Source organism: Elephas maximus, chromosome 4, assembly GCF_024166365.1.
Source record: "Elephas maximus indicus isolate mEleMax1 chromosome 4, mEleMax1 primary haplotype, whole genome shotgun sequence".
Lineage (NCBI taxonomy): Eukaryota > Metazoa > Chordata > Mammalia > Proboscidea > Elephantidae > Elephas > Elephas maximus.
Genome location: NC_064822.1, coordinates 99,776,733 through 99,791,307, shown reverse-complemented (window position 1 = coordinate 99,791,307; position 14,575 = coordinate 99,776,733). Strand labels below are relative to the sequence as shown.

Genomic DNA, 14,575 nt, shown 5'->3' with positions numbered 1-14,575 from the left:
ATTGTTCCTGATTGTGATTAACTACTCACCATGGAAAATCTACATAATTTTTACCTTTATAGGTTTTACAGATGAAAGTAAATGCAAATCAAATGCAGGTATTTCATTAACCTTTGAAAATAATTTTGATTACTTATTCATTTTATTCAGAATATTCCAGTTCATGGGTAAAGGGCTTTCTAACTACAGTCTTTATTTTCAAGAACATATTCGTTCTTGTACACTTATTAAAGTGTCCAAATGCAAAGATAATTTTTTGGAATAATTAAGCAAATATAAGTATTTATATTTCTCTTTGAGATAGTTTAATATAGTTTAAGCAAAAATTTTTCTAAATATTTTATTGAGCCCTCATTGAAGATTTGATGTTCTCCTGTTTAATTTTCATTTGAACAAACAACCTTTTATTTTTAGTAAAATCATTCTTGTAAAGAATGCATTTAATTTTTGAAAATAGAAAAACACTTACAGAAGAACACTAAGCAAAAATTGCAAAATCCCATAAATTTGTCAGAAATGTCCTGCTTAAAACCAGCGTTTTAATTCATTTATCTTTGTAATTTGTCAAAGAATATTGTTTTCTGAACATTGCCCTGGTTTTACCCAGATGACAGATTCTTGCCTTACCATATGTGGGAACTCTCTTATATGGTGTAGAATTATGAAGTTTATAATGTGTGCCAACCATTTGAACTACCATCTGAAAATTACATGAGAATGAACAGTGATTCATGTCCTGCAGAGAGCATAAAAGAGATAGAAAAGCTATTGTTTTTAGAGAACTCCCACTCTCTCTCTCTGAACAGTCAGTGAACAACCAGTTCTGATGCTTTACAGACTAACTTGGCTATGGATCACAAAAATGTGATTTTTAATAATTTTAGCATATTGACCACCCATTTTTCCTCAACCTTAATTTGTTGAGTGTACCAATCTAAATGTTGAATAAGATATTTAAGAAATGAAAAAGTTATTCTTAATACATGGGTAAACACAGCACGATTTAACGCAGGGATTTATGCCACCACGTGCATTTCTGCTAAGTTATTTTTGGCATCCACTATTAACATAGCATGTATTTCATTCATTCAGCAATTACTGTCTCCCATGTGTCAAGCTCTGTTCTAGGCCCTTGGGATAGTCAGTGAACCAAACAGATGACTGTCTCTGCCCTTGTGGAGCTTACAGTCCATGTTCCCATACTATAGTTTACCAAGCATTTTCACAATTGTTAGCCCCTTTAATCCTCATAATAGGCCAATAAGGTGGCTATTGGTATCCCAGTTTTTTTGTACAATGATTATTTCACTTGCTAATTTTGTTTTTTGGAAATATCAGTTTAAACTTCTGTGCTCATGTGAAAGAGAAAAAAATTGTCCCACATCTTCAGGCTCCTTTCTACCTTAGCCTTTCATTGAATTTGAGACACTAGTAATATATATTACTATATTATATATAGTAATATATATTGTATATACTATATATAATATATTATCACAGTAATAAATCAGATTGTGATTTTTGTATCGCAGCCCACAAGGAAAGAAATTAGCTCTCCCCTTCATCTTATGAGACATGTCTGAAAGGCGGTGACAGTCAGGCAGTAACACAGACTAACAGGTCAGGGATAAAATACAGCAGTCAGGGTTTCATGCCTGAAAGTTGGCCAAGTCTTTAACTATTCAAGGCAAGGAAAGGAACGTGTTTTCAAATTATTTATATGGAATAGTTTTAAAACTGTAAAAATGAAGAGGCATTCCTCAAGACTTGAAAGGGCTTACATTTAGTGCAATAGAGGATAGTAAGTAGGTTTGCCCCCAGGGATTGTATCTGAAAAAAAATTTTTTTTTTAATCTGCTGTAGTTTACTAGTGGCAACTGTGAGGTTTTGCAGGTAAATCCTAATCATTGGAGATTGTTCCCTAGAAGTTCTTTAAAGTCATGACAGGAATCTCGGGCTAGATCCCGCCTCACAGCAACCCTATAACGCAGAGTAGAACTGCCCCCATAGAGTTTGCAAGGAGCACCTGGTGGGTTTGAACTGCCAGCCTTTTTATTAGCAGCCCGTAGCACTTAACTCCTATGCCACCAGGGTTTCCACGAGTCAGAATTAAGTCAATGGCAGTGAGTTTGGTTTGGTTTTTTGGGCTAGATTAAAACATTTATGTTTTTATGTATAAAAGAGGGTCTAGAATTTTGGCCAAATTAACTGAGTAAAAATAAAAGCTGAATAAATTAAAATTTCTCATCCATTTTCTTCAAAGTAAGTGAAAACAAATAGTCTTGTTTTTAAATAACATTTGTTACCTTAAATATTTTAGGAAATATTTGCTATAAAAAGAAGTCCCTGAATATGATTCTCTTTAATGGTTATTAAATCTACTGTGTGTGCTGAAAATATTAGTTTTTTTAAGGTCAGAATAAAAGGATTAGAAAGCAAATACTCATTCTGGATTGGCAAGTTGTACTGTACTTTTTTTTAGAAAGTAATTTTTTCAAGTAAGTTGTACTGTGTAGTGCAGAAATGGATCCAGAACAATAGTAATTTTTTTCCAGGCACCTAGCTAGGGTTATCTCTTACTGTTAATAGTTAACATGCACTCTAGTTTTCCTGTCTATCTCCCAGTCCCACTTACCATGTACCTAATAATCCTTGACTCTGTGTTAAACTAGTGCATTTATGTTTTGTATTCCGACTGGTATCTCCTTCATTGAGATACACTGAGAGTGTGAAATAAAATAGCTTCTCTTGTATGTTAGGGACTTGGGGCAGAGTGGGGGTGATCTGTGCTCAAAGTGGGGATCCTAGTCTGACTGAGGACTCTGTGACCTGATTAATTAAGCCAGAGGTTTGTTGTTGTTGTTGCTAGGACCACGCTCCTGATTTGTTTTGGCAAATTAAAATCACAGTCTGAAAGTTGATGATGCTGAGCCAAGAGCCAGGACAGTGAGAATGGAGAATTCAGAACAGGATGGTGTTGGAAACCACTGAGCTCAGGCCATCACCCCAGCCAGCCTTTGGTGGAATTTGTAGATAATACCAGAACCATATTCTGACTGTATCTATATGTTACTTGTAATCTGTTGAGCATATCTTTGTATTGAAATTAACTTACTGATAACTTTTACAAAGTTTGTGAGTAACCAGCTCTGAACAAATTACTGTATGGTCACTAAGTTAATACACTTCTTAGGTTCAAGGAGAAGTTCCTTCAGTGAATAGAACCGGTAGAACTAGCACACAGTCCCTTCACTTCCAGTCCTGATTGAGTAAGCCACACTCCTTACAAAATGATGTCTGAGGTGGATCTGAAACGGGATGGCAACTTATGTGCATTTAATTTGCCTCTGAATTTAGAACCTAACCACCTCCCCATTAGACCCCCTCCCCCAATCCCACAATATGCGCATCTCTTCTTTAACAACAAGTGAATCCCAATCTGTTAACATGTATCAAAGCTACTGAGGTTTAATAGAACAGCAGGAGTGAATCCAGCAGGCAAGTAGGAACATTTTAGAACTTCCCACTTACCTCATATTCACTTTAGGGATTTGAGGGTTATTTTAAGAGGCACAATAGCTTGAATGCCCAGAAATCTGCGAATGGATTTATGGAGAATTAAAGTTAGCATTCAGAGCGGTATGGTTTGCATGTATGGTGCCAAAGGATGCTATAGGCAATTTAAAGGGATTGTCAAGGGTGATTTTAACTACACTTGTGGCTCAGGTATTGGAACCTAATTGGGCTTCATTATATTCCATTGTACTTCTTTTTGGTTGTACCATCTAGTACCTGTTTTTGTGCCCATCAGAAAAAGCCTTTCTTTGCTGTAAGAAGACACTTTACGGTTAGGTTTATTGCTGAACAATGATAGAAATTGTAGCAACTCAAAAATAAAGAAAGCAGTTTCCACACATAATTTGTTCAATAGTGTGTTTATAAAATGCTTTGAAACTCTTTTCTATGAAAAGTTTTCACAGAAGTGAAATTTTATCTTTAAAATATTTAATCAAGTGTATCCTTACGTTAGACCAAACGGCAAATACTTTATTCACTCCTCATTCAACCTATTTTCTACTACATTTCTGCTGTTGACATTGTCCATAACTTTAGAACCTGTCTTTTTATATCTTTCAAGGGGACTTAATTTGCAGGCCTTAATATGGTGTTTAGGAGCCCTGTGGCGCAGTGGTTAAGCACTTGGATGCTAACTGAAAGGCCAATGGTTTGAACTCACCAGCCACTCCATGGGAGAAAGATGTGGCAGTCTGCTTCGGTAAAGATTTACAGCCTTGGAAACCTTATGGAGCAGTTCTACCCTGTCCTGTAGGGTTGCTATAAGTTGCAATTAACTCGATGGCCATGTGATTTTTTAGTTTTGGAATATGTCCACTTAATCATGGTGTAACGGAGGCTCTAAAAAATTTCTTTTCTTAATTAAAATGATTTTTCTTAATGAAAGCACACGACTTTTAAGTCAATTTAAATAACTCAGTTTTCATTCAGATGCACCTGGAGTTTGCCAGGAATAAAAAAGGCAAATTGTAAAAAGAAACAATATGATTTTTATCTAGGAATGCTTGTTAGAATCCTCATTTAAGAATTCACTAGAGTATGTTTCTATTTTATTCTTTCTTAGTAAGAAATTGGATTTTTGCCTTAACACATAACATGCTTACCAGACCCTTGTATGTTTTATTCCGAAATATTTTACTTTCAGTAATGTTTCCACTTTTAATGAAATCTTTGCCTTTCATTCTTTTTAGCCTCCAGTCAGCGCTTGATTTTGCAATGCAGAGTGATTCATCACATATATAAAGTTACCATAACTGACTTCATTTTTAATAGCGTTATTCATTTTGTCAACCAGCTATTAGTTGGGAATGTTTCAGGGGCACAGTATTGTGAGTTCTGTGAATAGTAAACTTAAAAAAAAGGCACTAAAATTCCCTCTGAAGTCGAAGATCAAAAAACCTCTATAAGTTTCTAAACTTATTTTTCAGAACCAAAACCCCAAAAAACCAAACCCGTTGCCGTTGAGTCGACGCCAGCTCATAGTGACGCTATAGGACAGAGCAAAACTGCCCCATAGGGTTTCCAAGGAGCAACTGGTAGATTCAAACTGCTGACCTTTTTGGTTAGCAGCTGTAGCTCTTAACCATTTCGCCATCAGGGTTTCCAGACATTTCCACTGAGTTGATTCTGACTCTTAGCGACCCTTTCAGAACCAGGAAAAGAAGAAAAAGTTCACGTCTTTTTCTGTTACTGGGTATTTAATTGCCTTGTTGTTTATAAATATCTTGGGAAAAAAAAAATTTTTTTTTTTTTGAAGATGAGGTTTTTTACATACTCAGGCGCGACGCCGTAGCAACATTAATTCTATTAATTCTAAGTGACTATCAAAAATAGAATATATAACACACACATTTCTGCCACTTCTTTTGAGGACAGATTTCTTGTTCTTTAAAACTTTAAATCTCTAATACTTTTTTAAAATTGAAATATGTGAAGGAGTTAGTAAGTTATTCTTCGAGAAAATTTATGTCTATGAAGGGAATAAAAACGACTGCTGGCAACTTTTTTTTTAAGTTGGTGCTTTATGTGAAAGTTTACAGATCAAGCTAGCTTCTCGTACAAAAATTTATACACACATTGTTATGTGACCCTAGCTGCTCTCCCTATAATATGTCAGCACACTCCTCCTTTGCACCCCAGATTTCCCGTGTCCATTCAACCAGCTTATGTCTCTTTCTGCCTTCTCATCTCGCCTCCGGATAGGAGCTGCCCATTTAGCCTCATGTATCTAATTGAACTAAGAAGTATACTTTTCACGAGTATAATTTTAAGTCTTATAGTCCAGTCTAGTCTTTGTCTGAAGAGTTGGCTTCGGGAATGGTTTTAGTTCTGGATTAACAAGAATCTGGGGGCCATGTCTTCTGGGGTTCCTCCAGTCTCAGTCAGACCATTAAGTTTGATCTTTTTATTGGAATTTGAGTTCTACACCCCAATTTTTCCTGCTCCATCAGGGACTCTCTGTTGTATTCCCTGTCATTGGTGGTAGCCAGGCACTATCTAGTTCTGATCTCAGGGTAATGGAATCTCTGGTTTATGTGGCCCTTTTTGTTTCTCGGGCTAATATTTTCCTTGTGTCTTTGATATTCTTCATTTTCCTTTGCTCCAGGTGGGTTAGGACCAATTGATGTGTCTTAGATGGCTGGCTGCCTGGTAACTTTTTTAACAGACTAACCTAAGGCTGGTTTGAGTTTAGGTGCATTGAACCAGTTCTCTAGTCACGCTGGGCCTGAAACAGAAAGGTAGTGCAATTCTGCAAAGCAGAAGCACAGCCATGCATATTGTTTATGTATTTTCTATGGCTGCTTTTCCCCTACAATGGCGAAATTGAGTAATATGACGCAGTGAGTTTGGCCCACGAAGCCTGAAGTATTTACTGTCTGGCCCTTTACAGTAAAAGTTTGCCAGTGTCTGCTCTAAAGCATAAATGGCAAATTGGGTAAATTTTAAAATACTGTGTAGTTTCCTGAGCTGGCTTTAACCTCATTTTATAATTTTAAAGCTTAAAGTCTAAGGTCTTTATATTATTAATTGTATAACCCTAAGCAACCTAACAGCTACAGATTTGGTTTTGGAAGCAATTCACAACTAAGCGCTTGGCTGCTAACTGAAAGGTTGGCAGTTCAAACTCACCAGCGGCTTCATGGGAGAAAAGACCTGGCAATCTGCTTTCATAAAGATTACAGCCTTGGAAACGCTATGGGTCAGTTCTACTTTGTCGTATAGGGTTGTTGAGTCAGAATTGACTCGAAGGCACAGAACCACAACAAACAATTCACATAACCTCGTTGAACCTTTCTTTCTTCATTTCAAAATGAGAACAGATGTTAGGGTCAGCATTTGACTTTTAAGAACATTCCTACAATGCCTGTTGATAAGATTATAGTAATAATGTGAAAGACTTCCTTCTGCCATTCCTCCATAAGTAAATTACTGGTAAAAGAGTTTTTGCTGTGTAAGAAACCATCCCCAAAAGTAGTAGCTTAAAGGAACAATTTATTATTTTTTCTCACAGTTGTGTGGGTTGTTTGGGCTCAGCTGGGTGGTTCTTATGCAGTTACAGTCAGATGTCAGCTGGGGCTGTAGTCATCCGAAGGTTTGACCGAATTGGATTTCCAAGATGGCTCACTTGTATGACTGGCAGTGAATACTGGCTGCTTACTGAGTACTCGGCTGGAGCCATTCATTGCACCATCTACACTTGGCCTCTCTAAGAGTCTTGGGCTTCTTACAGCATGGTGGCTGGGTTCTCAAAGGGAGAGTTCCAAGAACAAGTGTTCTAAGAAATCCAGACAGTAACTGCAAAGCTTCTCACGAGTTCCAGAATGCTACCTTTGCCATATTCTCTTGATCAGACAAGGCACTGAGACCATCCCAAATTTAGGAAGAGAAGAAATATACCCCACCCCTCAATGGGAGGAGTATCAAGTAATTTGCAGTCATTCTAAATTTGCCACAGGGTGAAATCATGATAACCACCATCAGACATAATTCCTTCTAGGTCTGTCTCGTGCTGGAGTAGACCTATGCAGGAATTAATCACATAGAGTAGTACAGTTGGGAGCTGAAAGACCCTTCACAAAGGTTCTTAAAATTAGAGCTTTGAGAGCTACAGCTACCAATCTGTCATGGTATTCTCTTCTGTGACATTGACTTTGTAATAAAGAGAGAGAAGGATGTCTCTAAAATTAGCTCACTTTTTCAGAGCTTAGACTTCTCGAAGGGTGAGGCAGCAGAGGTGGTGACCTGGCCACCTTTGGTAATTACAATAAACTAGGATCCCACAGCTTGAGGAGAAGCCCCTGAATACTGGCCAGACCCCATCCACCCACTGATGTTATTGTGAGGACAGATGAGAAGATACCGGTCAAAGTGTCCAAACAAATGGTTATCATTACCAATTGCTACCGCATATTATTACTGTGATAGGGCCCTTCTCTTTAGCCCCTCCTTATTCCACTACAGCTCATCCAACACTGCCAGGTTAATTTCCTTAAAATGTTGCTTTTGTCATATCACCAAGCTACTCAGGAAAACCTTAATGTCTCCACTTTGACTATTAGATCAAATACAAATACTCAGTTTGACCTTCAAGACCTTCATTCCACCAGCTGCATTTAACTCTTTTAACCACAGTGCTTGATGTTCACCAGTTTGGCCTTGTCCCAGCAGTCAAGCTGGCCTCCTTAACATGCCCTTCATGCCATCGGTATCCTTGCCTTCTTTCCTTTACTCATGCAAACTTTCCTTCCTGGAATGCCTTAATTTTTCTTCTTTTGCCATTCTAAATCCAAACGAAGATCCAGATCAATATTTTTTCCCTGCCAAAAACTTCCTTTGACCTGGCCTTCCTAACAGTATTTTTTTTCTTTTTACTTGCTTCTGTATTTCAGTAGAAATATTTACCATATTGCTTCTTTTCATATGTTGCCTTATAGTTTATCTCAAATTGTATAATAATGGTGATAACAAAGGCTAACATTTATTGTCCCTGGGTGGCACAAATGGTTTGTACTTGGCTCCTCATTGAAAGGTTGGCAGTTCGACTCCACCCAGCAGAGCTGTGGAAGAAAGGTCTGGCAATCTATTCCCATACAACCGTTGAAAACCCTATGAAGTGCAGTTCTACTCTGACACGCACGGGATTGCCGTGAGTCAGACTTGACTCAACTGCAACAGGTTTGGTTTTTTTGGTTTTGCTGTGTTTCAGGCATTGTTTCAGTTACAAATTATAATTATCTGTGGAGCTTTTGAAACAATAGTGTGCTAAGGGGCTGATTCCTACTCAGCCTCATTTAATCAGTCTGGGGTGGGGCTCAGGCATCTGCATCTTTGAAAAGCAGGTGATTCTAATGTGTTTTTAAGATTCAGAACCACTGGGAAACACAATATGAATTTTTTCAGATCCCATCTCTTTCTTGTGGAATGCCTTGAGTTTGACAGCCCTAAGTTGAATTTGGCATACTAAGGAGACTGAGAAATTTATATTTCATTTCTTTGACCAGCAGATTTAAATCTGTAAGCTAAGGAATATTAAAATATGAATTCTTCCAGGAAGGGAAACAGTCCTTTTTCAGCTTTGTAGTCCCAACACATGGTGCAGTACTTGGCACTTGATACATATGCAATAAATATTATTTGCACTGAGTTAAAGGACAGATTCAAACAAGCAGACACTGCACATGATTTATCTTCTCAAGAGCTGTACCAGAGCATTAAGGCCTTTGTTTCTCTGTCTTTGAAATACAGAAGGCAAAAATGCTGACTTCTGTTGTTTTCTGATGAGCAGAAAGGTAAAGGATGAATTTACCCAACTTGCTTCCACTTGTAATTGAAAACAAGGTCTGCAAGTGGATCACATAAATGAAAATTTAACTTCCAGTTGGGCAACAAAATAAATCAAACCCTGTTAGATAATTGGTATTTCTTAGGTTTACCTACTCGAGACAGATGATTACCATTCTTTAAAGACACATTCTTGGGTCCATCCTACTCCAGATAGTCTACTCAATTTTGTATTATTTCAGGTCAGAAGTTTAGGTTGCATTATTTCTAGTGCCCATGTACCTAGCTCTTGAAGGAGGTTATTAAAACCATCCTTTTGGAATTATTTAATTTCTTATTCTTCCACAGAGGTATATTTTTGACCCCTTGATTGCCTTACTAAGTGTTGAGTAACAACCCAGCAACATGAGGACCAAAGGTCAGCCACATCTCCAGGAGACCAAAGAAAGACTCCGGAACCAGCGATAGGGACATATGGTTTATTAGGGGAACTTATGTATGGGACAGTCCAGGTGGCCGCTGGACCAGAGTAGTGCTCTGCTACTGCCTAACAGGGAACACAAGCTTTAATACCGTTCCAGCTGGGGTTAAGGCCCTCCTACGTCCTTGGGCAGCCAGCATTCCCAGGGACTTCACGTCCAGGCCCAGATGTTTTTCTTTTTGTCCCTAAGGCGTTCCTTGGCCTCGGCCACCGACCCAGTCGCACCACTCCCAGCCTTGTACCTTAGCCTGAGTCCATCCTGAGTTCATCCCCAGCATACTTTGGGGAAGAGCAGAGCTGACTCTATTAGGAGGGCATGCATACAGCTGAATAGCATTACCCTACACTAAGGCATCTAGGAATCTTTCTCATTTCTCCTTATTTGTCTTAAAATGTGCTGCCCAATCTATACAGCATCATGATGGGCTCCTGAGATTTATTTGAAAGTCTTATTAGTGGTCTTTAGTGTTCTGCCTTTGAAAGGCCAGCTCAAGTCAGTCAGTACTGCAGGTAGCATGGACAATGAAAAAAATGGGGTTTTACCCCTTTTCAGATACCTGCTGTTCTTTACCATCAGTAGAGAGGAATGAAAATAGTAAAAAAAGATAAAAAAAAATTCTAAATCTAAGTCTTTTGCTAGACTTGTGACCATCCTTGACTTTCGGGTTAGTTATAGCACAGAACCATCTAGTTAGTTAAGTTAAAAATTACCACGACAGTCCACCATTAGGTTGGGTACAAGTGACCATATTGAGTAAATATTCAAAGTAATTAATAGTTATTTTGATTCTGTGTCTTCAGACAAGTCAGAACATCTGATTAAGAAGTGGAAAGCCTGTGAAGTTTTTTGTAAATAAATGAATTTTAGTCATTTGGATTCAGACAGGCCTCAGTTTAGTTCCAAAAATGTTAAGTCATTCTTTTGTAACCTGTAACAGTTTCCCAGAGAAACTGAAAGTTAAACTTGCTGGCAGTGTACAAAATTTGGAGTGTTCTGAAGTGTTTTCCTAGTAGAGTTTCACATACTGTAGAACCTGACCAGTGTGTATTTTTTCCATGGGAAAGGCCATTTGTTTTTCTCGTATGGAAAGCTTGGGAGATGTGTCCCTAGTCCAAGCTCCACCTCTTACAGAATAATTGGCAAAGAGTCTGTGCATGAAATCCCTTTCCCTCAACAGCTAATAACTAAATGTTATACTAAAATGTTTGTTGTTTCTCTTTTTTAAAAAAGATTGCTGAAAGCAGTCATAATCACATTCCAGATGCATGCCCATTTGATGCTGAACATCAGTGAATGAAGGAGACAGTGTGTTAAACAGGTAGCTTGTCCAGTGCCTGACATAAAGCAGGCAAACCCTCAGTATTATTATCGTTATAAATATTGTTTGGTAAGTCTTCAGAGAATCATTGCTAACATGAGAAATAATAAAGTAACTGCATGTAGACAGGATTGGTGGGTTTTGAAATGTGTATCATCCAGGGTGAAATTGCCTTGTTTTCTGGCTGTTTTTTTTTTTTTTCAGAGCATCTTCAAATAGTTCTTAATGGATTAAAAAAGTTTTAATGCGCCTGTCAACTTATCACTTTGTTTTTATCAAACTTGGGTTTACTCTTTAACTAATTGGTTTAAAAAGTATGCTATTTACAAATGTTTAAAAATGTAATATATATGTATCTAATGGATTGCATCATTTTAGATAGTTACTTTCTAAAGCCATCCAGCACTGCTACAATCACATGGTCAGCTAGAGTAGCATTTGATTTATGTCAAAGTAGGAGCACACACACACACAAAAAAAATGAAGCACTTAATTGGAATTTCACAGTGATTTCCACATAAACCAGTTTAAACAAGGTGTATTTATGTATAGCAACCAGGAATTGACTAATCTCCTGTGTAAATGTATGTGTGTCAAGGAGGTGATTTAGAATGGTGACGAGTCTACACAATAGAACTCAGCCTGGTCATGTCACAAAATGTAAAAGCCAATTCTTGAGCCAAAACAAGAGTTGTTACTGTAGATAGTGTGTCATTTTGGTAACAGCATCACTTAATTAAGATAGGATAATATATAGCAATATACACAGGCTGGTGTTCAATTAATACTGTTTTTCTGGTTAAATTTAACGTTAAGAGCGTTTAGCACAAATGACTTCACATTTGATCACTTGTCTCAAACCATATGTTTTTTAAAATTAAACTTTTTTTTTTTTAAACTGGAGTTAGACTATTTGGGAAACATTTTGGCTAGAATAGGAAAAGTTGTAATTTATACTTATCCTGCATCATTATTTTAATGGTATTACTAGTGTACTTATTTTTTATATTCTAGATTTAGCAAAAAATATTTAATTGTGTTTCCAGCTAACAAGGTAAATGTTTAATTTTATGTAGATCTGTGTAAATGCAACACTGCTCAGTCTTTTCTTTTTTTTTTTCCTACCTCCATTTAAAAAATGTCAAACAACACAGTAGCCATAACTTAATTATCTGTGGAGCTCATTTTGGTGTGAAATAAGTTACTTAACAGAAATGCTTGAGAATAAACATAATGAAGCAACCTTTATGCTTAGAAATATGTTTTTCATTTTTCAAAATTCTTCATATATCCATAGAAATAATGGAAAATATAATCTGACTAAACAATGCCGTATTCCTGTAAATTTTATTTAAGATGTTAACTAAAAATGGAACGATTTATCATTTTTATGATTTTTTTTATAGACACTGTTAGAACAACTTAAGGTAGCAATTAAACTTTCTGAAAAATTATTATAGAAGTTGTTGAACCCAAAAGTGAGTCTTCTTTTCATACCTCTGCTTGGTTGTCATATTTTTAAAACAGACCCTTTTTGAAAATCCAGTTATTAAAAAATAGAAAACATTAACACTGACAACTTTTCATTTGGTATAGGAAGAAAACTGCATTGATAATTAATTTTCAATTTTAAGGCATTATGACCCTGAGATACTATAAAATTCTTCTGGGGCAGTATACTTATTTTGGTATACCCTTTAAAGACATTGATGAAAATGAACACATGCTTATTAGTTGATGGATATACAAGCCTGAAATTACTGTGTTCTTGAACAAGGTATGTAGTCATATCAAAACAGTGTTCATTTTATGTGACTAAAAAGAAAAGTTGCCACATGACTCTAAAGAAAGAGTAGCAAAAAACATTTTCAAGTCATGCTCAAGATTTCAAGGCCATCTGTTCTAGAAAATACCATATTACAGGGTACGTGTTGGGGGGGGGTGTTAGGGAAGGGGTTAATTCCTGATCTTCATACTTAAGAAGAGCAGTAGAAGTTTCCTGTTTCTTGGTTTTGCAGATCATTTATTCATTTACTGAAAATGGATTGACTACTGAGAATGTACCAGGCACTCTGCTGGGTATGTTTTGATAGTGCTCAGCTTCAGGAAATCTCAACTGATATTTATATTGTATTAAACCTATTGTATTAAAGAACATGGTATATTTAAGGCATTTAACCAAAGCCTGGCATATAGTAACCACTCAATAAAGGAAACTGTTAAGTGTTCTGTGCTATCCTTCATACTCTATTTCATCTTCTGAGGAAAGGAGTTTCAGATTTCACTTACTGCATTTATAACAGTAGTGATAACCATTCCATGTATATAAATTGAAAATTTTATTAATAGCGCATTTTAATAAAATGAACAGAACAGAATCATGTGGCAACTCCCTATACTATAAACAAAAATGCTTTCAGATTAACTGGATTTCTCTTGAGATTGAATGTTATTACTGTTCTCAAATACTTAAACATTAAAGAGAATCAGAAACGTGTTTGCAAAATGCCATTTTTTGTTAGGGAGTTCTCAGTAAAAACTATTACCACCTCTGGAATTCAGCTTACTATATTTTAAAGTAACTTTCTGAAAATAAACAGTACAGTGATATAATCTCTTTAAAAAATGAAACGAGCATATATAACATTTAGATTGTTTCTTGGTAAGTATAATAATTAGAGCTTACTATTTAGTATGCTAGTCCCTGGCCATAGGTGTCTATTTAAATTAAAAATTCAGCCACACAGTTGCACTAGCCACATTTCAAGTGCTCAGGAGCCACATGTGGCTAATGGAGCCCATAGTGGACAGTGCAGATACGGAACATTTCTGTCCTTGAAGACAGTACTATTGAACAGTGCTGATCAAGATTTTAAATAAAGGAATAGTTCATACTTATGGTTATAACCTCACTGAAAATTCACTATTAAGTTGGGTATTTGATAATTTATTTGAGCCTTTCCACCACATCTTCCAAACCTTGGTAGAATGATTTGGTAAGTTCTTTGACAGATCAAGGCTACTTGAAAATGATTTTAATTTCAGTAAAAGTGGTACCTAACTAATTAACTCAGACTCAGAGAAAATGAAGTACTTTTGCTCACTGGCTTTTAGGAAACTGGAGCTTTGAAAATTGTCCAAAAGAAATGGATAATCAATGAGATCAATGCTTTTTCCGCAGCGCCTTCCAAACCCTTTTTCCTGAGCTCCTCGCCCTTCTACTCAGAGTGCTGTGGTGGGTCCTGTCGACGCCCTGCGTCCCCCACTGCTTTTCCAAGTAAGTTTTTATGCTTCATCAGCAATGCCTCAGTTATTCTGTAAACCAAAGCAGCAGGATTTAATGTGCTCTGGAAAACTAATTGGTAATGCAATGGCAAGGAGCTAATTCCTCACTAAAAATCACGGCAATCCTATTCAG

The 14,575-nt window shown here is 36.7% G+C and overlaps 1 protein-coding gene across 2 annotated transcripts in view; it reads left to right on the top strand.

Moving 5' to 3' along the window:
• DBX2 (developing brain homeobox 2) overlaps positions 1-14,575 on the top strand; it is a 34,350-nt gene that overhangs the window by 2,086 nt on the left and 17,689 nt on the right. The window contains exon 2 of one of the 2 annotated variants that reach the window (XM_049882894.1): positions 14,339-14,434. The exons of the other annotated variant lie outside the window; for it this stretch is intronic. Within the exon in view, the coding sequence (XP_049738851.1) occupies positions 14,339-14,434 (96 nt within the window). The remainder of the gene's footprint in view (positions 1-14,338; positions 14,435-14,575) is intronic. 2 annotated transcript variants of the gene reach the window in all.